The 22172-nt window shown below is 33.6% G+C and overlaps 1 protein-coding gene across 1 annotated transcript in view; it reads right to left on the bottom strand.

Annotated features, from left to right (window-relative positions):
- LOC142320144 (adenylate kinase isoenzyme 5) overlaps positions 1 to 22172 on the bottom strand; it is a 113199-nt gene that overhangs the window by 25644 nt on the left and 65383 nt on the right. Inside the window, exon 5 of the mRNA XM_075357825.1 lies at positions 4150 to 4332. Coding sequence (XP_075213940.1) covers positions 4150 to 4332 — 183 coding nt within the window. The remainder of the gene's footprint in view (positions 1 to 4149; positions 4333 to 22172) is intronic.

The raw sequence follows: 22172 nt of genomic DNA, 5'->3' as shown, positions 1-22172 counted from the left end.
AAAAAAAAAATTCAAAACTAATTGTTAACTGTGATATTTTATTCATATAAACTACATCAATTGCCGTCGTATGGCGTAAAATTTAAGTAATGAGAAAAAAACAATGAAAATTAATAAATAATTTCTGATTGATTCTTCAGCACCAATCAATCATTAAAAATTTTTTTTTGTAAATTTAAAAAACTGTTATTTGAATTTTTAATGTAAAGTAGGCTAATTTTTTTATAACTCAAAAGAATAATTTGTGTAAAATATTAATTTACAATATCATAATTTAATTTTTGTGTCTAAATTCATTATGATTAATGCTAATTTATTGATTTGTTAAAACAATAAAAGTGATTTTAATAATTTATTTCACTTAAAGGAAATTAAATTAAAGATTATACAGAAAAGATCTTATTTATGAAATTAGCGCTTAGAATTTGTTACGTCTTTAATTAATGAAAGTGAAAAATAAAAGGATAAAGAATGAGAGAAAAAAAGGGGAAAACAGATAGAATTTATAATAGAAAAATAAAAGAGTGGCTCATCTTGAATAAATTAAAACAAACTTTAATTTTTTAAATAGATTTCAATGTAATTTTAACTGTCAAATAGTAATTATACTTTTCTAATCAAAATAAATGATAAAATAAAAAAATGCCAATACTTTAAATAATGTTATAGATTAAAATATATCATCTTTTAGATACGATGATATCATTTTTTAAAACAAAATATAGGATCTATGTACGAATGACCTAATTATATTTTATGACATCAAATCTATAGAATTAACAGCTGATTGTTTTTATAATATTAAAAATTTGTCGTAAATTTGATAATTTTGAAATAAAAAAATAAATGGTTGTGAATCATAGATTATATCGGGTAAATATACGGCCTAGACCTGTGGAGTGGAGGCCAGCCGATGCATTCTGAAATTGATTGTCGATCAATATCGCACACTGAGAAGAGTCCACGGTCAAGTTAGAGTGGCGTGGGTTGCTTGACGGGAACAGCCTAAAGAATGTTTTACTGTTATTTTGTAAGAAAAAAATCAGATTCCACTCAAGTAAAAATTAAGATTTTTTAAATAATTAATATTTTTTTAAATGTATAATTTAAAAAAAAAAAAACAAAAAAAATCATATGTAAAGTAGTTGAAGATATAGAATGTAGCAAATAAGTTAAAATTAAAAATAAAAATAAAAAATAAAATTGATGGAAATTACAATTATAAATTATGTTTAATCTCTAGGATATTTTGAGCAAAGCCCCAAAATATTTTGAGCTCTAGGTTATTTAAAGCAACTGCTTAATCACAGATTCGTTTAATATGCTTGACATAACATTATTTTTTACGAATTTATTCTAAATACTGATTATCTTTTCAATTTTGTTTTTTTTTTATGATATATAATCAGATTTTATGCTTGTAGTATTTTTTAAAATTCTGTCGTTCAGTATTTGACTATATTTTTCCACGTACATATATTTTCCACCAGTAGTGACAGTATATCTCTTGAATTTCTATGTATTATACCTATGACGAAACTTGATATTAACATTTTTTACTTTTCTTTAATTCAGACTATAATTTTTTTAAATTTTTTGCTGAAATTATTTACAATCAGCTTTTCATTGAATCTATAAGTAATTTTTATGACAGATTATTACTTGAAATATGGTCATCCAATGATAATTCTCACAGAGTAAAAAAACAATTAATATGAATAAATACAAGTTAAGTACTGGTAACTGTGAAATAACATAATATTTGATAGCGTCTTCGAATATAATTGAATGTCTTCACAACATTGATCAAGTCGGGTACGTAAATAGAACAAAATAAATAAAACATTAACTTTAAATGGAACAGGAATAAATGCAACATTATCTTTAAGATAAACGTAGATAGATAATAAACGTAAGCATCCATAAATTTGAACAACCGAAAATAAAACAAAAATAATTATAAGTGTTTTTTACAAGAAACCAGATCATCATAACGGTCCATCAACTAGATCAAGCACATAGAGTCTTTTCAGCCTTCTAACGTTCTCACTGTTGTCAAATAAATTCAAAGCTAGATGATTAACATAGGCGAGGCGTTCAACTTCTCGAACGTATGGAATGCCAATGTAATCGTGGATCTCTGCATTCCTCGCGAACCACAGCGCTTGAGTTATGTTCGGTAGTATTTTATTCTGGAACCGTTGAATGATCTGCAATTTGCTGTTACTGATTAATGTTAATTTATAGATTCGTTTACTCAACGCGAAGAAGTGATTTGAATAATTTATTTCACTTAAAATAAATTAAATTAAAGTTTATACAGAAAAGATCTTATTCGTAAAATTAATGCTGAAATGTTACTTCTCAGAAGAGTTCAATTCCGTACGTCCATACAGGCTAAAGAAAGTTGAGATTCCTTACCAGTTCAGTCTCAGTTTTTTTTTTAAAACTTAATGTCAAGCAACTTTCTTTACTTTCTTACATGATCTCAAGTTAAACGGCGATCAAGGAAAAAGCCTAGGTACCTTACTTTACTGGCATGAGATATTCTGAAATCGTTTAAATGAACTTCTTTTCTTCTCATCGTGAATGTTACGTGACTGCACTTTGTCGGATTTACCTTTATTCTCCATTTATGCAGCTAAACGCTGATGGTATCCAGCGCAGATTGCAATTTCTCCTAGGTTATATTCGGGCTATCATCAACCGCCAAGATTGCCGTATCATCTGCATATGATGCAACTGTAACACTGTCTGGATTAGGTAGGACAGCAATATCGACCAGTAATAGAACCGGTCCCAGAATTGAGCCCTGTGGAACTTCTGAGTTATTGTCGAAAATCTTAGACTTCTCTTGATTGTAGTTAACTCGTAAGAAGCGACCATCAACTAGGTAGCTGGACAGGTACCTAGGATTAAGCAATAAGGTTGTAGAAGGCACGATTTTAATTTGAAAAGAAGACAAGGCAACCAAACTTAATATTAAAATGCTAGTCAAATGCTAGTTCTAAGTCCAAAAAGGCCACCAAATAATAGTTTTTCTCTTCTAGACACCTGACGATAACACTAGTAACTCTATCGGCTTGTTTCACTGTTGAATGACCACCTCTAAAGCAGAATTGATGGTCGGTTATCACTCCTTCGGTTTCTAACATAGGCCATAATCTGTGCAGGAACAGCTTCACAAACATTTTAGATAAAATCGGTAGTACGCTTAGAGGTCTATACAAAGGTACTTCCTGCAAAGGTTTGCCAGGTTAATTTAACATCAAAATATTCTGTTAAATTCACTAACCTACTCTTGTACACACTACTTTCAAAACCGTATTTTTTTCAAAATTGGCGGATTTATACAAAAGACCTAATCTCTATTATAATAGTCTGAAACCAATGTATTTTAAACAGAGAAGCTCAGTTTAAATACCTTAGTTTAAGTTAAGTATGATTTTAAAATAATATTTTTAACAAACCCTTTTTTGTAATGAATAGACTATTACGTTTTGTTTAGAAATTCAATTTTGAAACTAAAAAATTAAAACTTAATATTTAAAAGATTAATTAATTAATAAAGTGTTTTTCGTACAAGCAAGACTGAAATAGAATAGAAATCATTTATTTAAGTGACTTTCATTGCATTAATTTTTATAAAAGGGTATACATATATATATATATATATAAATAATTAAGATTTTTTATATTTTATAAGCTTACAAAATACTCTTCATCAATGATATTTTATTAAAATGTCTAAAATGCAGTACACACCGGCAAACAATCAAGCTAACGCTTTTACTGTGATATTAAATCAATATCCTACAATGTATTATTACGATGTCAAATCTATGTATGCATGCATGCATATTTACATATTATAATTATAAATGTGTTATCTAACTTTAAATATGTTTTTGAACTATTAGTCGCAGGAAGTATTTGTGAAGTTGATGGTACAGCTGAAAAGGTATTATTGCATTAAAAACATTTTAATTATCTAAATTTATAAAATGAAGTTATTTTTCATCCATCTTGTCGTTCACTTTTACTATTAATGCATTATATGTTAGTCTAGATATGGCATATTTTGCGTAATTATAATTATGGCTAAAAAACTTAGTTTTTAAACTATAAACAAATGTTAAATTTATTTACCGCTATAACCATTCCGCGTTGATCAAAATAATCGGCGACTGGCATAACATTTTTGAAGAAATTTGCAAGCTCCATTTTTGCTAAGCTTAGAACAACGTGCCCAAGTTTAGCTCCGTAATCAATTTGTCTTTCCAAAACTTTCTGTCTCCATGCAACAACAACCACTCCGTTTACTGTCTGGATCTATTAACAAATATCTTTTAAAAAGTACGTAATAATTATAGCTACCTTACCTTATATTAGTAATTAAATTCTTATATTAATATCATGAATTTTTAATAAAATAAAAGGACCACTCAACATTTTTATATATGAAATCGTCATTTGAGATCGTATCGTTGACTTATATCTAGAAGAGATTTGATTCCGGTCACAATTATGTTGAACGATCTCCGAGTCTTCAGTAACTGGTGGACGTTTATATATGGCATTTGGTGAAAGAGTTTAGCATTTAAAACCAACAAATTTAGTTAATCAGACATTGGAAAAAAAGATCTCTAACGCCTTTATCCGCTTAACGTCTTACATTTATTCCCAAAGAAATCGTAAATAGAACATATTTTAAAATGTAAAAATATTTAAATATTAATTTTTGGACATGCTAAGTATGACTAATAACGGCAATTTTAATAATAACGATACTATTGTAATCTCCGACTGATTGCTCAAAAATCTTACGCCGTATTAATCTAAAAAGCTCTTCTTCCAAAAGCTCCCATGATAACTTGCATAATTTGAAGCTTGTTCAATGTTTTAGAATATGAACACTGCCTTTATTTTAGAGGTTGAAGGTATAGTAACGGATGAAAAATTGGTATCGTTGATTACAAAAGAAGATTTAAATTCTATTGAGGCTTTAGGTTGAGTTTGTTGAGAAAAATAGGAAGCTTAAATTGGAAATTCGGCAGACCAAAGTGTAATAAGATTTCGTAAATAATTGCTTAATTGAGTTAAAGTAATTTAAATAACTCGTCTCCAAACAACTCTACTTTTAAGAATTTGAACTGCAGTAGTAATATAGGTCTTAGACTGTTGTTAAAACTTGTGCACAGATTTTTTATCATTAGCGAAGGGGTAAATTTAAACACGGCTCATTTTTTGGTAAGAAGAATACTACTATTATTGCTTATACGATGAGGAAAAAATGAGATATTTTGAGCAGAACCGGCAATCCCAACAAGCAACTAATTACGCTTGCTTCAGAAACAAAGAACGGCCCTTAAACTTACCATTTGGATATTGCATAGAAAACATTAAATTTTGAGGAGTCGCTTTTCAAGGGTAAGAGTTCACGGGAATTTTCTGACCTCCAGGTTCGGAAATGATTGAAATCAGTTGATTTCAAAGTCGAGAGTTCTATTACTTTTATACGCATTTGAATACTAGATCGTGCATACTGGCTCTGGAATCGTTAAACTGAGACTGTAGAAGATTACACTTCAATTATTTCATTCATCCCTATTATCCCCTCAAGTTAAGAGTATAGTAGCTTTTTTCCGAGAAAATGTAACTCTGCATTTTTGTAACAAAGATGGAGCCTTCGTTGGTAAAATATTCCGGAAGTAAACTAATCCCCATTCGGATCTCCGGGTGGGGACTACTAAGGAAGGGGTCACCAGAAAAATAAAAAATAACATTCTACAAGTCGGAGCGTGCAATGCTAGATGTCTAAATAGGTTGGTAAGTTAAAAAATTTAAAAAGAGAAATGAATAAATTAAATGTAGATGTAGTAGGAATTACCGAGGATCGGTGGGAAGAGGAAAACGACTTTTGGTCAAATGATTTTAGAATAATTAACACAATTTCAAATAAAGGGCAGGCAGGAGTAGGTTTCGTAATGAACAAGAAGATAGGAAAGAGAGTAGAGTATTTGAATTTGTCGCATAGCGAAAGAATCATTGTAATAAGGATAAAATGAAAAACCAAGCAGTCAACGATTGTTAACGTCTATATGACTACAAGTGCCCCCCATGATGATAATGTAGAGTTTGTATACTAAGAAATTGACGAAGCAATTAAACACGTAAAAGGGGATGAACATTTAATAATAGTTAGAGATTGGAATGCAAGCATTGGTAAAGGCAATGAAGGAAATATTGTGGGTAAATATGCGCTGGGCAAAAGGAATGAAAGAGGGGACCGACTTATAGAGTTTTGCACGAAGTATAATTTAGTAATTGCCAGCACCCAGTTTAAAAATCATAATAGAAGAATATACACATGAAAAAAGCCGGGTGATACTGCAAGGTATGAGATACTGCAAAGTTTACCCTGGAGCAGACATTGATAGCGACCATAATTTAGTGATAATGAAATGTAGATTGGGGTTTAAAAACCTGAAGAAAAGGTGTCAGATGAATCGGTGGAATTTACAGTAGCTTGAGGAAGAGGAGGTAAAGAAGATTATTGAGGAGGATATCGCAAGAGGTCTGAGTAAAAAAGATAAAGTAGAAAATTCAGAAGAAGAATGGGAGAATGTTAAAAAGGAAATTCTTAAATCAGCAGAAGTACACTTAGGCGGAACAAAGAGAACTGTTAGAAAACCTTGGATGTCAGAGAATATATTGCAGCTGATGGATGAACGTAGAAAATATAAGAATGCTGGCGATGAAGAAAGTAAAAGGAACTATCGAGAATTAAGAATTACTATAAACAGGTACTGCAAACTAGCGAAAGAAGAGTGTATTAAAGAAAAGTGTTCAGAAATGGAAAGAGAAATGATCATTGGTAAAATATACAGAGCATACACGAAAGTTAGGGAAAATTATGTAGTACATAAATTAAAATCTAATAATGTGCTAAACAAACTGATTTATAATACGAAAGGAAAGGTCGATAAGTGGGTGGAATATATTGAAGAGTTATACGGTGGAAATGAATTAGAAAATGGTGTTATAGAGGAAGAAGAGGAAGTCGAAGAGGATGAAAACGGAGATACAATACTGAGATCTGAATTTGAGAGAGCATTAAAAGATTTGAATGGCAGAAAGGCTCCTGGAATTGAGGGAATACCAACAGAATTACTGTGCAGTGCAGGTGAGGAAGCTATATACAAACTGGTGTGTAACATACAAAAAAGCAGAACTGTGTCAGACTTCAAAAAATGTGTTATTGTCATGATACCAAAGAAAGCAAGAGCAGACAAATGTGAAGATATAGAACAATTAGTATATAACTAGCCGTGCATCAAATATCCTATGTAGAATTCTGTACAGAAGAATTGAGAGGAAAGTGGAAGAAGTGTTAGGAGAAGACCAGTTTGGTTTCAGGAAAAGTAAAGGACAAGGGAAGCAATTTTAGCGCTCAGATTAATAGTAGAAGGAAGATTAAAGAAAAACAAACCAACATACTTGGCATTTATAGACTTAGAAAAGGCATTTGATAACGTAGACTGGAATAAAATGTTCAGAATTTTAAAAAAATTTAGGGTTCAAGTATAGAGATAGAAGAAAACTAACATTTACAGGAACTAAACAGCAACAGTTGTAATTGAAAAATGTAAAAAAGAAGCCGTAATAAAAAAGGAAGTCCGACAAGGATGTTCCCGTTCCCCCTTTCTTTTTAATCTTTACATAGAACTCTCAGTTAATAATGTTAAAGAACAATTTAGATCCGGAGTAACAGTACAAGGTGAAAAGATAAAGATGCTACGAATTAGTAATGATATAGTAATTCTAGCTGAGAGTAAAAAGGATTTAGAAGAAACAATGAAAGGCATGGATGAAGTCCTACGCAAGAACTATCGAATGAAAATAAACAAGAACAAAACGAAAGTAATAAAATGTAGTAGAAATAATGTAAATGGACCACTGAATATAAAAATAGGAAGAGAAATATTACGAAGAATTTTGTTATTTTGGAAGTAGAATTACTAAAGATAGACGAAGCAGGAGCGATATAAAATGCTGAATAGCATAGGCGAAACGAGCCTTCAGTCAGAAATATAATTTGTTTACATAAAAAATTAATTTAAACGTCAGGAAAACATTTTTGAAAGTATATGTTTGGAGTGTAGCTTTATATGGGAGTGAAACTTGGACGGTCGGAGTACCTGAGAAGAAAAGATTAGGAACTTTTGAAACGTGGTGCTATAGGAGAATGTTAAAAATCAGATGGGTGGATAAAGTGACAAATGAAGAGGTGTTGTGGAAAATCGATGAAGAAAGAAGCATTTGGAAAAAATGTAGTTAAAAGAAGATGACTTATAGACCACATATTAAGGCATTCTGAAATAGTCGCTTTAATACTGGAGGAAGAGGTAGAATGGAATAATTGTGCAGGCGGGTAACGTTTGGAATATGTAGAACAAATTATTAGGGATAGGATGTAGGGGGTATACCGAAATAAAACAACTGGCACTAAATAGGGAATCTTGAAGAGCTACATCAGAGAGCTTGGAGAGCTACAAAAATTATATAGTCAACCGGGCTGGCCTAGCGGTAAACTCGCCATAGCAGATTTTGTTTAACATCTGATTTTCGAATCTTAGTAAATTAGTTTTTACGGATTTTTTTACGGATTTTTACGGATTCGAATACTAAACAGTGGATATCAATGTACTTTGGCGGTTGGAGTTCAATTAACTACACTTATCTAGAGCGATCGGCGTGACTATGTACAAGACTAAACCTCATTTATACCCACCGGGTTGGTCTAGTGGTGAACGCGTCTTCCCAAATCAGCTGATTTGGAAACCGAGAGTTCCAGCGTTCAAGTCCTAGTAAAGCCAGTTATTTTTACGTGGATTTGAATGCTAGATCGTGGATACCGGTGTTCTTTGGTGGTTGGGTTTCAATTAACCACACATCTCAGGATTGGTCGAACTGAGAATGTACAAGACTATACACTTCATTTACACTCATACATATCATCCTCTGAGGTATTATCTAAACGGTAGTTACCGGAGGCTAAACAGGAAGAAGAAAGAAACCTCATTTATATGTCATACATATAATCCTCATCTCATTGGGCAATCGGACGGGAGGGAGTTGCTTATTGTTCAGTAGCTGAACAGACTGCAACGTACAAATCAGGAATAATAATATATTATACATATAATCTATATATATATGTATTTTATAAATCAGTTATATTATTATATGTTAGGTGGCTGACGATTCATTTATTATTTGGGTTCATTTTCATTTAAGATTTATTTCACAACAGTATGTGTTTTAATAGAAAAAAACGTGAATAATCGTAAAAATACGCACAATGCATGTGCATGTATGTTAAAATTTTTTATAAATCAAAACTGAAGTGCCTGGATAATAAATTTACAAATTTTAAGTAATTCGGTATAATAGATGAACTTTTGCTCTTATTTGATTTTGTATCTTTACGATTATCTTAATTATATATTTAAGAAAATATTTCTTAAAATAATGGCTTTATTATAAATAATTATAATGTTATTACACGGTGTTTATACTTTCATGGGTTTACAGTAGTAGAGGCATTTACTTGATACTCTGCCGCTTATGATGATATTCGGAATGTATACAAACTATTTCGTTTTACCTTTTCCACTTTCTACCGAAGTATGATTCTTCCTTTAAGAACAGTCTTGCATTTAATATCTGTTATAAAATTGTTTATTAGTATGAAAATCATTTCGATATTTCATTAAGGATTGGAGATTAAGTTAAGATTAAGACATAGGTTCATGTTATATTTAAACCGCATAAACTATCGAATTTTTTTATGAAATTCTAGAGACCAGATATAGGATATATAAAGGCTCCAAAAATAGTTTTTCCCGCGTTTTTCTTAAGAATTTAATCATCAAATTAATGGGTATTTGAATAAGTTCTTTATCAAATAATATAAAAATTAAAAAAGAAATGGTTTGATGCATATTATGTTTTTTACGATGATTTACTGAGAAAAAGATTCAGTTTAAGTTCAGCTGTATTCTTTGATTTTCCATACTGCAGTTAGGTATTATTAAGTTATATTAGCTGAAAAAAAAAAAATGTGTATAACTGTTCGATTCAAAGAACGTTGCGTGCCACAATAGTTTACTTCAGCTAATTGTAAGTAGCGTATTGCGTGCTGTTTACAATATACGTTCATATTTCCGGTATAGCTGATTCATAGTGCTTTAATTAATTTGTGTAAACAATACATTTCATTTTTATTTTCTTTAATAATTTATAACACATCTATCTAATCGTTACCCATTCTTTAATTCGAATAATTTGACTTTATTTTTATTTGTTAAATAAAAAAATAGTAGTTAGATACTATTAGATTATTAGTTTTCGTTACGTATTTTAATAAAAATTACGTTTAATATTTATATTAAGTTACTATTAACTTTCTCCCTCATTACTTTGTGGTAAAACAAAATTATTCGATTTTTTATACAAAAATATTTTTCTAATTGAAAAAATATAATTTTTTATATTAAAAAAAAGGAAAAAAAGAAAAAATGTTAAAAAATGCATGACTTTTGGTTGTGTTGGCCGCTTGGTGGGGTTTGGGGCTCCAATTTAGTAAAGATTAATTTATGTGCGTAATTAGACGACAATAGAAGAAATCAAAATGAAAATCAACCCCCATAGCGATCACAACAAAGCTTCAAAGTTAAAAACATTTTTTGGGATGGGGTGAAATTTTGCAAAATTTTATTTTGGGAAGTTTTTTTTGCAAATATTGTTATTTTTTAATTAATAAATGTGCCTAAGAAAAAATATGACCTTAATTAAGAGAAATATCGAGATACTGAGATGATCTTGTTCTATAGTCTTCCCTCTTGACATTTTAAGTTGGAAATTTAATGGCATAAATGCCTCATATGTAGAAGTAATATGACCAAATTTGGTCAAAATCGGCCCAGTAATTCTGGAAATATAAGGGGATTTAGAGGCCGACACCGAAAACACATACACACACACACACACACACACACACACATACACATACACATACGCATACACATACACATACACATACACATACACATACACACACACACACACACACACACACACACACACACACACACACATACACATACACATACACATACACACACACACACACACACACACACACACACACACACACACACACATACACATACACATACATACACACACACACACACACACACACACACACACACACATACACATACACATACACATACACATACACATACACACACACATACACACACATACACATACACACACACATACACACACATACACATACACATACACATACACATACACATACACATACACATACACATACACATACACATACACATACACATACACATACACATACACATACACATACACATACACATACACATACACACACACACATACACATACACATACACATACACATACACACACACACACACACACATACACATACACATACACATACACATACACATACACATACACATACACACACACACACACACACACACACACACATACACATACACATACACATACACATACACATACACATACACATACACATACACATACACATACGCATACGCATACGCATACGCATACGCATACGCATACGCATACGCATACGCATACGCATACGCATACACATACACATACACATACACATACACATACACATACACATACACATACACATACACATACACATACACACACACACACACACACACACACACATACACACATACACATACACATACACATACACATACACATACACATACACATACACATACACACACACACACACACACACACACACACACACACACACACACACACACATACACATACACATACACATACACATACACATACACATACACATACACATACACATACACATACACATACACATACACATACACATACACATACACATACACACACACACACACACACACACACATACACACATACACATACACATACACATACACATACACATACACATACACATACACACATACACACACACACACACACACACACACACACACACACACACACACATACACATACACATACACATACACATACACATACACATACACATACACATACACATACACATACACATACACATACACATACACATACACATACACATACACATACACACACACATACACACACACACACACACACACACACTCTCTCTCTTACATACGAATATTAACATCCAGAAAATTTCCATCCGTTTTATGGTTTCCTTAGATGTGAAAATGTCAAGATTCGGTGAAGCCGCATATGCTCACATTGGACCGATTATGCCTTATTATTTTGCCTTCTACAGCTATAGAGCTATTTCTACGGGAAAGTAAAAAAAATTTAAAAAATGTTATTTTCATTTATTGTCTCATCAACACTTAAAGCCATTAAAACCAATTAAGCAATTAAAGCCGGTACTGTAATCTACCGGTAAATATGTAATCTTGAACAAACTCAGGCCGACCATTCCTGAGACGTGTGATTAATTGAAATCCAACCACGATACTTATTTTCATTGGTTTCAGAGTTATAGCCAAATAAAATCTTAATGAAATATTTGAATGTTAGGGGAAGACACATTGGTTCGAATCAGACTTCATCTCATTTTTTTAACTTTTTTTTATTGGAATATATTGATTTATTAATAATTATTAACTTCTAATTGAAAAAAAAAGTACGTTGAATAATAATTCAATAATTAAAAAAAAAACAAATATCAAAAGTTTTTAATGAAATAAAATTTTATGTACTTTTGATTTTAAAAAAATGTGTAAATGTAATTAATTAAGCGTACAAGAAAGTCATGTGTCGTCCACATAAGAGTTTTACATCTGTAATCATTGCTTAGATTGAAAATAATGTACATATAATAAAAGATTTGAATGTTCATTACAGAAAAAATTGAAAATAAAATTAAAAAAAACGATACTCTAAATTTTTAATATGAAAATACAAGTTATAGATAATAAAATAAAAATCTTCACCAAGAAAATTTATCATGAAATGGATATCACATAAATATGAAAAGTAAAGAATTATGTTGTTATTCCTTGAACCGGTTTTAGAATTACTTAGAACTATCATCATCATTTTTTTCATTAATATTAATTTGATTTACATAAAAAATTACATTAAATTCTTATGAAGATTCAATTAACGTACTGCAACCTGTAACTACATTTTTAAATACTGACTTATATATCAGTCGCGTGACTTAACATATTTCTATAACTCTTAATTCCCTAGTCGTCTTAAGTTAATGAGACTTATTTCATTAATTATTCATAAATTTTGATGAGTATAATGTTTATTACTTATTCAATAAGTCATAAACGGTTATTTAATTGCTCGAAAAGAATGAGGACGCTAAGTATAGTATAAAGGCCACAAAACTATTGAAAGCAATTTAAAATATTAATTGATCGATTTCATACAAGAATAGTAGTGTAACTTCTTTTTGTTCAGGATATATAAAAATCGTTAAACTGTAAAACACGCAACAGGAGTAAATACTTATGAATACCTGTCGAGTTATCTCTGCGACACTATAACTCAAAGGTATTATAGACATGGCTTTATATATATATTTTTTTGTACTTTCATTTTTCACATACTTTGCTTTTAGAACTGTTATTATTACTACAGATAACATTCTGATCGATTATTCTAAATAACTAAATTGTAATTCATACAAACATTCTAACTACTCAATATAAAACTTATTGTACATCATTTTTTCACACATTCGTCTGATACGATTTATTTGAATGATGTAATATAAATATTGTGTTGAAGGTATGACTAGTTGCATGTTCGCGTGAGTAATACATAATATATAATATTTTTTTATTGATTTATGAGTCATCTAATTCGGGGTTAATATTTCTTGGAACATACGATAGTTTATTCAATTTTTTAAACCGCATTCGATGAAATTAAGTTTATCATTATTAAAAATGGCGTAAAATTCTAGACGGTTTCTATTAATATTATTACTATATCTAATTCAGTTAGCTTATAGTGTTCAAGTAAATAGACTGCGTGTACGAGTGTTCAGGTGGCCGATTCACAAGCATCTCCTGTAAATCCTTTTTTTTCCATTTGTTAACGGTGTTGCGGAGAAATACAATTTACGTACACCCCCCTCCCCATCAAGTTGGGGAGTGTCGGACTCGTACGGGTTCGGCTAGATGTTATTAGGAGCCTATGTGTGCCCGCATCCTACCGACTGAGACTTCTATTTCACCGTTCCTCTCCACCCGAGGTCAGGTCCGCAGTTAGGCAATACGCGACCCCGGGAGTACCTTTGAGCTCGGGGGTCAAGAGCCAGTGTCTCATCACCATCGCCCATCCATGCAAGCGCGGACGAACGACGGCTCAGCAGAGGACTGTCTATCGCCCCTTCGCTCTCCGGTCAGTTCTTTACCTGTATTCAGGGCTTCATTCTCTTTAACTCTCTTTTATCTTCTTTCTCTTCTCTCTTTTCTCTCCTACTCCTTTATTTTCTTATTACATCAGTTTATGACTTTGCTAGAACATGTTCTCAGGACTTCTTTCTCTTTCCTCTCTTCTCTCATTTTTCTCTTCACTCATTTCTATCACTTCTTTGCTTTCTCTTAATAGATTAGTTTATACCTTTAATGGTACCTGCATCGGTATTCTATTTTAGTTTAAACGTCACCCTAACGGACCTATGGATTCCCCGGGCACTCATTGGAACCGACACACCTAGGCATGCAGGCCCTTACGACCGGGGCTGTCCATCCTGCCCTATCCTAAATCCCTTAAGCGGCCCTCTGCATTCTTAGCGCGTATTACTGCCGTAGAAAACGCGTTGAACGCTCTCCACCTTTCTTCCGCAGACAATATGTGCTGAACCAAGTTATCAATATTCAAATCAGACTAACCGCGTATATTCCGTAGACCATTCCATGCAATGCACGCAAAAAGAGTATGTCCCGCCGTGTCAATCCCAGAACAAAATATACATTGGGGAATGACACGCTACCAAATCTGAATAAATACTACTCAAAAGCACCATGGCCAGTAAGCATCTGTGTGGTATAAAAACCCACTTCGCCATGGGCTCTAGCCGGCCACGCTTCCAGATCATTAACAAGCCTCCTTGTTCACGCCGGGCTGATTCCTGTCTTCTATCTAGCCTTCCAGTCATTCATGACCAATACGTCGACCTCTGATCTGTCCATCCCATTATATTTTAAGTTCCGTGCTTTAATCTGTAGGTCAATGGGCAAAACCGAATCTATGACACAGGCTGCTTCATAGGATACGGTCCTGTATCCTGAAATCACGCCAAGTAGGGTGCGTCTATGAATCCCATGTAACCGCATGAAATTCCTTTTCACTCCAACCGCAGCCCCAACACTGGGGCTGCATAAAGAAACGTTGACGTGACGGTGGACATCAGCATTCGTCTTTTGGAAGCGCGCGGGGCCGCCTGAGTTGTCAGAAATTGGTTTAACGCCTTGAGCGTCCTTTCGGCTTTGCAAACATGTTGTGTGAAGCGACAAGATCTGTCTGTGTGAATTCCCAAGTATTTGACGCAATTCTTAAACTGTAGACGCTGATCGCCTAGCTTTAGATTTATCTGTCCCACCACTCTCCTTCCAGTAAGAGTTGTATACTCGTATTTATGTGGAGCTAATGTAAGGCCATGCTCTTGCATCCAAGTGTTAATCATGTCTAGTGCCTCATTTCCTCTGGTCTCCAGCTCAGCCTCCGTCCTCCCACTAACCAGTACGGCAATGTTATCAGCAAAAGCAATCGTCTCAGCACGTCCGGCAGAGGAAGGCGAAGCGCTCCATCGTATGCCATTAGTCATAGCAATGGGCTCAATACTGATCCCTGTAACACACCTGCTGAAAGCTGAATTCACAGGGCCCCTTCTTGTGTTTTAGCCGTCACCTAACGGTCGCTGAGATATTCCCCGACCTGGCGTCTCAGGTAGTCGCTGATACCTTTGTTGCGAAGCACAGACATGATTGTCGTCCACGGCACACTGCATTGCGCACGTCGAGCATAATGAATAACTGTATGCACCTGGTCCTCCACGTCCCCTGTGTCGTGGCGATCGCCCAATTGACCAACTTCGTTACTGCCTGTACTGTTGACCTTCCTGGCCAACATCCGTATTGGTTGGGGTGGATGCCGACGCCCGCCTCCAACTCCTCAACTATGCGGGACGTCAGAATCCTTTCGACTGATCTGGCGACATTGTTAATAAGACATAACGGGCGATACTCGACACCTTGACCTTCTTTAGCTTGTTTGGGGAGGAAGACCAGGGCGCGATTCCTCCAACAACCAGGAAAGGATTTGTTCTCAAGACTGTAGTTCAGTACATCTGTCATTTCCCGTGGCACTTTCAACATTAAACTCTTCAAAAAACCGCCGCCGGGATGCTATATGGGCCGGGACTCTTCTTGTTGTTCAATCTGGCTATAGCCTCAGACACCTCCTCTTGTGAGAAGCGTTTTACCTCGCAATCAATAACATCAGTAACACCAATAATAGCACGGGAAAAAGTTTGGTAATCTGTTCGCTCCCTTGCTCCTTCGTGAGGACGGGCAATCGTCTACCGAAACGCTTCACCGCTATTTGATAAGCCCGCCCCCACGGGTTTGCATCTAAGTCTCCGCATAGCTCACGCCATTTTTCAGTTTTAGCCTGTTTTGTGTCATAATTGAATGAACGCTTACAATTCACATAATTGAGCGCTGCCTCTTCATAGGCCTCTCCCCCGGCTATCCTAAGAAGTTGTTTACGACGTCTTAGTCGTTGTAGTTCCTGTCTCTTCGTCGCGATGCTGTCAGATCACCAGTATGCATGTTTAGATCCTCTATTTCTGATTGGCATCTGAGATATCTCCTGGATTATCAGTTCTTGCAGAACATCTGGGATGAGTGGTCTGCCGTCACTGAATTTGTCCGCCACTTTCGCGATCACTATAGCCACCTGCGTTTGTGTCAATCTAGTGGGTCTTTGGATATTAACCGTATGAAACAATACATCGTCTATCTCCAAAAGCGTGGCCAAGTGGTCTCTTACGGTCTCCTCACTTAAGACTCTCCGGTGACATCTATTATGGTCCAGCCCCCTCAAGGATTGTTAGATCCAGCACAGAAGCATGGCCTCTTGCCTCGTAAGTGGGCGTGTGATCATCGATAAAAAACATTCCTGTCATTTGAATTAGGTCTGCTAGCACCTCGCCTCTTCGATTGGTGTACCGGCTGTCTGCAACGACTGACTTGCAATTCATATCACCCATCAGGATGACCTTTTTACGCGACCTTATTATGGTCTCATGTAACAGTCATATGTTCTTCAAACTCGACCAAGTCACAATTTGGGCTGATGTAAACACCAATGAAAACTGAATTCGACAATTCGAGGGCAAAGTCCTGGAGCTCTAACAAAAAGCTGGCATCCCAACCAGTGACGTTCTGTACCACAACGTTATCCTTCACATCGGTACTCCAATCGCTCCTGGCTGCCGTATGTCTAATCGGCTCTGTAGTAATTAAAAAATCTACACAGAGATCTCTAGCCACCTCTCCCACCAGATCGTGAGAGAGTATACTGCGATTTGCGTTGTATAATATTATCCTAAGCATTGCAAGCAATGTTAAACGATCAACAAATATAATTTCTTACCTTGTCCAGCTCATCTGATAACTCAAAAACTCACTTTTATTCATTAAAATTGTTTACTGTTACGTAGTTTCCTTGAGGTTTTTAAGAATTATGAAATTTCAACAGTCCACCAACAGTAAAAGTTCACTAATACTTTAGATTAAATTTAATTAGATTAGATAATTTAATTCTTAATTTTTTAATTTTTTCTATGACAATAAATAATAAATTCGATTTGTTATCTGATTGCGAGAAATCCGTAGTGCTGTCCGTATTAAGAGGTACAACGAGAGGCTCAATTTTTTTTTATGACATCCAGTTCTCAATAATTCGGTTTAACAGTATCCGTTACATGTTTTATATAGTTTTTAAATTCCTTCTGGTCCGTTTTATCGATGGCTTTTAAGCATGCATTTTTAACGTCAGATATTTTAAAAGTAGTATTTTCTGACGCTAGGTAACTTTTGATTTGTCCCCAAAGCAACTCAATCGGATTGAGTTCACAATGATGGGGAGGTAATCAAAGCACGGTTTTATGAATGAATCTTGTTAATTTATCGATTAATTTTGTATACATTAAAAATACTTTTAATACGCAAAACCTTTTGCAATAACTGGACCTTAAGTTCATCCTCTTCAAAAATCACTCCTTTTCAACTAAGCCAGATTTCGATATGGTTCTTTATCCAAGACACGACTGAAAGTTTTTCCTTTTTACATGAATGATAAGGGTGTTGTCGAAGACAATAACGTAATTGTCTTCCAGAAGAGGTAACACACATCGTTAAACAATTTCTCAAAAGACATACCATTCATCTCGTTATGATAGTTTCCTGTAAACTTAGATTAAAAAATCAAGAAACCTCCATTGACAAACCCGGTATCACTGCCGATATGTGTAATTATGAGACGCCTACCTTTATCCGTTGTAGCCTTATTACCGGTTGATGAGCCGCATAGAAAGGCTTCTTTTGACAAATTCACATTTTTATCTTTCCAAAGTAAATTTTTCTTATGACTTCGCTGACCCAAGTTTCATCCATATTCTAGAGCCTTCTTGCCTCATTTTATTTATTTCAGTAAATGTCTTCGTCATATAATAAAATCATCGCTATCAATTAATGACCTTTCCCGGACCCTTTTTTCGAATTTAAAATTCATAATTTTTAAGAATTTATAAAAAGTTGTTTTTCGAAAATCTGGTTCATTATCGCCATTTGCAACTCGTAACACTTTGTCTACTGTAGACAGTTCCTTTTGAAAATAAAATTCGTGCACTTTTTTACGAATCGTTTTTTTATCGAAATCGTCTACTTTTTTTGAATTGACCTGTGGGTTTTGTTTTCTTAAGCGACCGTAATTCATTGTAGATTTATACTCCCGAATCACATTGTAAACTTAAGCAACAAAACTTCCACTTTTGTTAGACATTGGATTACTCTGTAATTCGCTTTTGTAAGAATTTAAAATGATGTATCTTTCCCTACGACTTAAGGGCATTTTTCGTGGCCTTTTTTTCGGAGGAGATATCAATAATCATCAGCTGAATCAGTATCAAACATGACATTATATAAACGTTTGATTACAGGACTACTATATGACTAATTATACGGTGAATAATATACGAGTAATGATTATAGTGTTGTATACAGATATGGCCGCGTTGTGAGTCGGCACTTATACATAAGACTCGACTCGGCAGAATTATGCCGAACGAACTCACACGAACGCGACTTTTATTTATTCTTCACTCAATAAACTAACTGAATACAGTATACTCGTAGGAAAATGATCCGTTCATTGTCAAACATTATATTACTTAATACGTACCGGTACCTTAATACGTTATAACTATTTGTCACTTTTCTGGAGTCATAGAACTAGAGATATTCTGCAGAAAGGAAGTTATGGTAATCGGTCAAATAATAGTGTATAGGTTTTTTGTATTTCTCGACGTTTCATGAAACAGGAACCCCATAAAATAACAAAGTGGAGGTAATATTCGTAGGTAAATGAATTTAATAATTAAGAAATTTGAATCTTAATAACTTTTGATTGGATAAACCGATTTTGATGAAATTTGGTACAGAGACTCCTGTGTATGGAGTATTTTGTCGGTAAAAGTTTGGGATCAATATCTACAAGGGATGGGATACATAATTTCTTTGAAGTCAATTTTTTTTTTTAATTTTGCAAACATAACCTCGCTTTTTATAATAAGCTCAGTACACGTGCACGTTTATCTTGGCATTCAAAAAAAAAATTTTGCTCCCAAATTTTCTCCCTTCCCCAAAAAGCAGATAAGCTATTTTTTTATTTATTACATATTTTTAATAGATTTTTTTATGTCTTCCTAGGCATAGTAGTAGTGAAAACGGCTCCCAAAATATCCTTTGGGATAATATTAGGTCGGGGAGCCAATCAAAGTTTAAAAATATAGATTTTTGGAATGTTTTATTACCTTTTTGTTGTTTTTGTTTATTTAATCATTTAATAACGATATTACAGTAGATACCCTTACCCACAAAAAAGAAATCTTAGGTAAATTTTTATTGATTGTACATTTTTCAGTGGACATTTTTTTTAGTTTCTTCCATTTAACATAGTAAACAGAGACAAATCATTTTACTGGGAGGTGATTTTGAGGGTGGGGGAGTGGAAAATAATAAAAAGATACCGACCTTTTTTAATTTTTAAAATATAAGCTTAAAGGAATTAAATAAAGGAACTCTCGAAACAAAATCAAGTCACTATAGTATCAATATTATATTCGGAAAAGGAATCACAACAAGAAACGTTAAAGGCTATTTAAATAAACTGAGAATTCTAGAAAACACTCTTACTACAATCCAGATTTTCATAGTGTTAAAAACATGCAGTATAGTCAGACAGTTTCTAAACAATCAAAGAACCAATCTTGACTTTACTAGTACCGTCATGATAGATACCTTCCGGGAATGAGATCGAAAATGGAAAAAAATAGTAATAATATATAATTATACAATATTAATAATATATGTGCTTGTTGTGATACACTGTATCCGAAGGACCCGTGCAGAGATCCATCTATCTGTGTCAATTGTCATGGTCATTACCTAATAATCTCTCGAAAATGTCCATTATATAAGGAAGAAGTAGAGAGCAGTTCAGAAGTTAAAGTTCATATAAAAAGTGAGCTACTTCCAAAAAAAAATAAAGTTGCAAATACTAGCTCGCCAAAAGCAACAACGTCTTATGCACATGTTGCTGCGGTTCCTGCAATTATTTTCAAACCAAAAGACGTAATCTCTGACCAAACACTAGTCTAGCTAATATGGTTAAACGCAATATCAATGAAAAATTGAATAGTCACTTAACTAGAGAAAGCAGCCCAAAACCGGCATAGAAAAAAAATCAGGTATCACTAAAAAAGAGTTCTTTTCAAAAAGGATGAGCCTACAATTAATCATAATGTGAAGGAAAATGTAACAAAAAGTCTGAGCCTAATAATTGGGGCTCTTTACATCCGTTTTTACCACATTTTCTTAAAAAGTGGGTTGTAATTTTGTTAAGTTGCAAGGTCCTCTCCACCGATTATCATTTTGTGTTCTTTTAGGATTTTAATGTCCTGTGATGTCTGTATCTAGAATAATCTGTTTGACAAAACTGATCTTTTGACTTGGTTGCTATTTTTTATCAGAATGGAAAATTTTTTAGCTTGGGATAAGGGCTAATGACCATAGTAATCGATGCCCGCTATAAAAAACAAAAAGAAAAAAGTAATCACAGTAATGAGCAAGTTTTAATTTATAGCGAAATAAAAATAATTAAATGTGTAAATGTTATACAACCAAACTGGGCATGATATTTGTTTACACGTTCTTACATGGAGGGAGTACAAAGTGCATACTTAATCCTTGAACGGTTTCTTAAAAATAATTAAAAGTCTGCAGCATTGAAAAACTCCAGCAATTTTAAATATCATAACTTCGTTATTGATCAAAAAAAGTTTCAGATCCTTGATGGAGAATGCGCGCGCGCGCAACACACATACACACACGCGCGCACACACACATACGCGCGCGCGCGCAGGTAGATAGATAGCTAGAGAGAGAGAGAGAGTGTGAGAGAGAGACACACATACAAATATATGCGTTTATATCTAAAATAAGATAATATGGTATAAAAAATTAACTTGTTTTGTAAAAATCTAAACTACGCTTATATCGCGTCATGAAATCTACGAATAATAATAATAATGTTTGACACAACCGTTTTATATTAATGTTTTATTAAGAAATACGATGATGAAATTAATACGGTAGTTATTCAGAGAAAAAACATGGATTGATACCTTTTCCATGAAAGTTTTTTTTATTAATATTCTATTAAAT

This window comes from Lycorma delicatula, chromosome 2 (assembly GCF_047948215.1).
Source record: "Lycorma delicatula isolate Av1 chromosome 2, ASM4794821v1, whole genome shotgun sequence".
Lineage (NCBI taxonomy): Eukaryota > Metazoa > Arthropoda > Insecta > Hemiptera > Fulgoridae > Lycorma > Lycorma delicatula.
The sequence above is the reverse complement of the archived record's forward strand: the minus strand, read 5'-3'. Positions and strand labels throughout refer to the sequence as shown.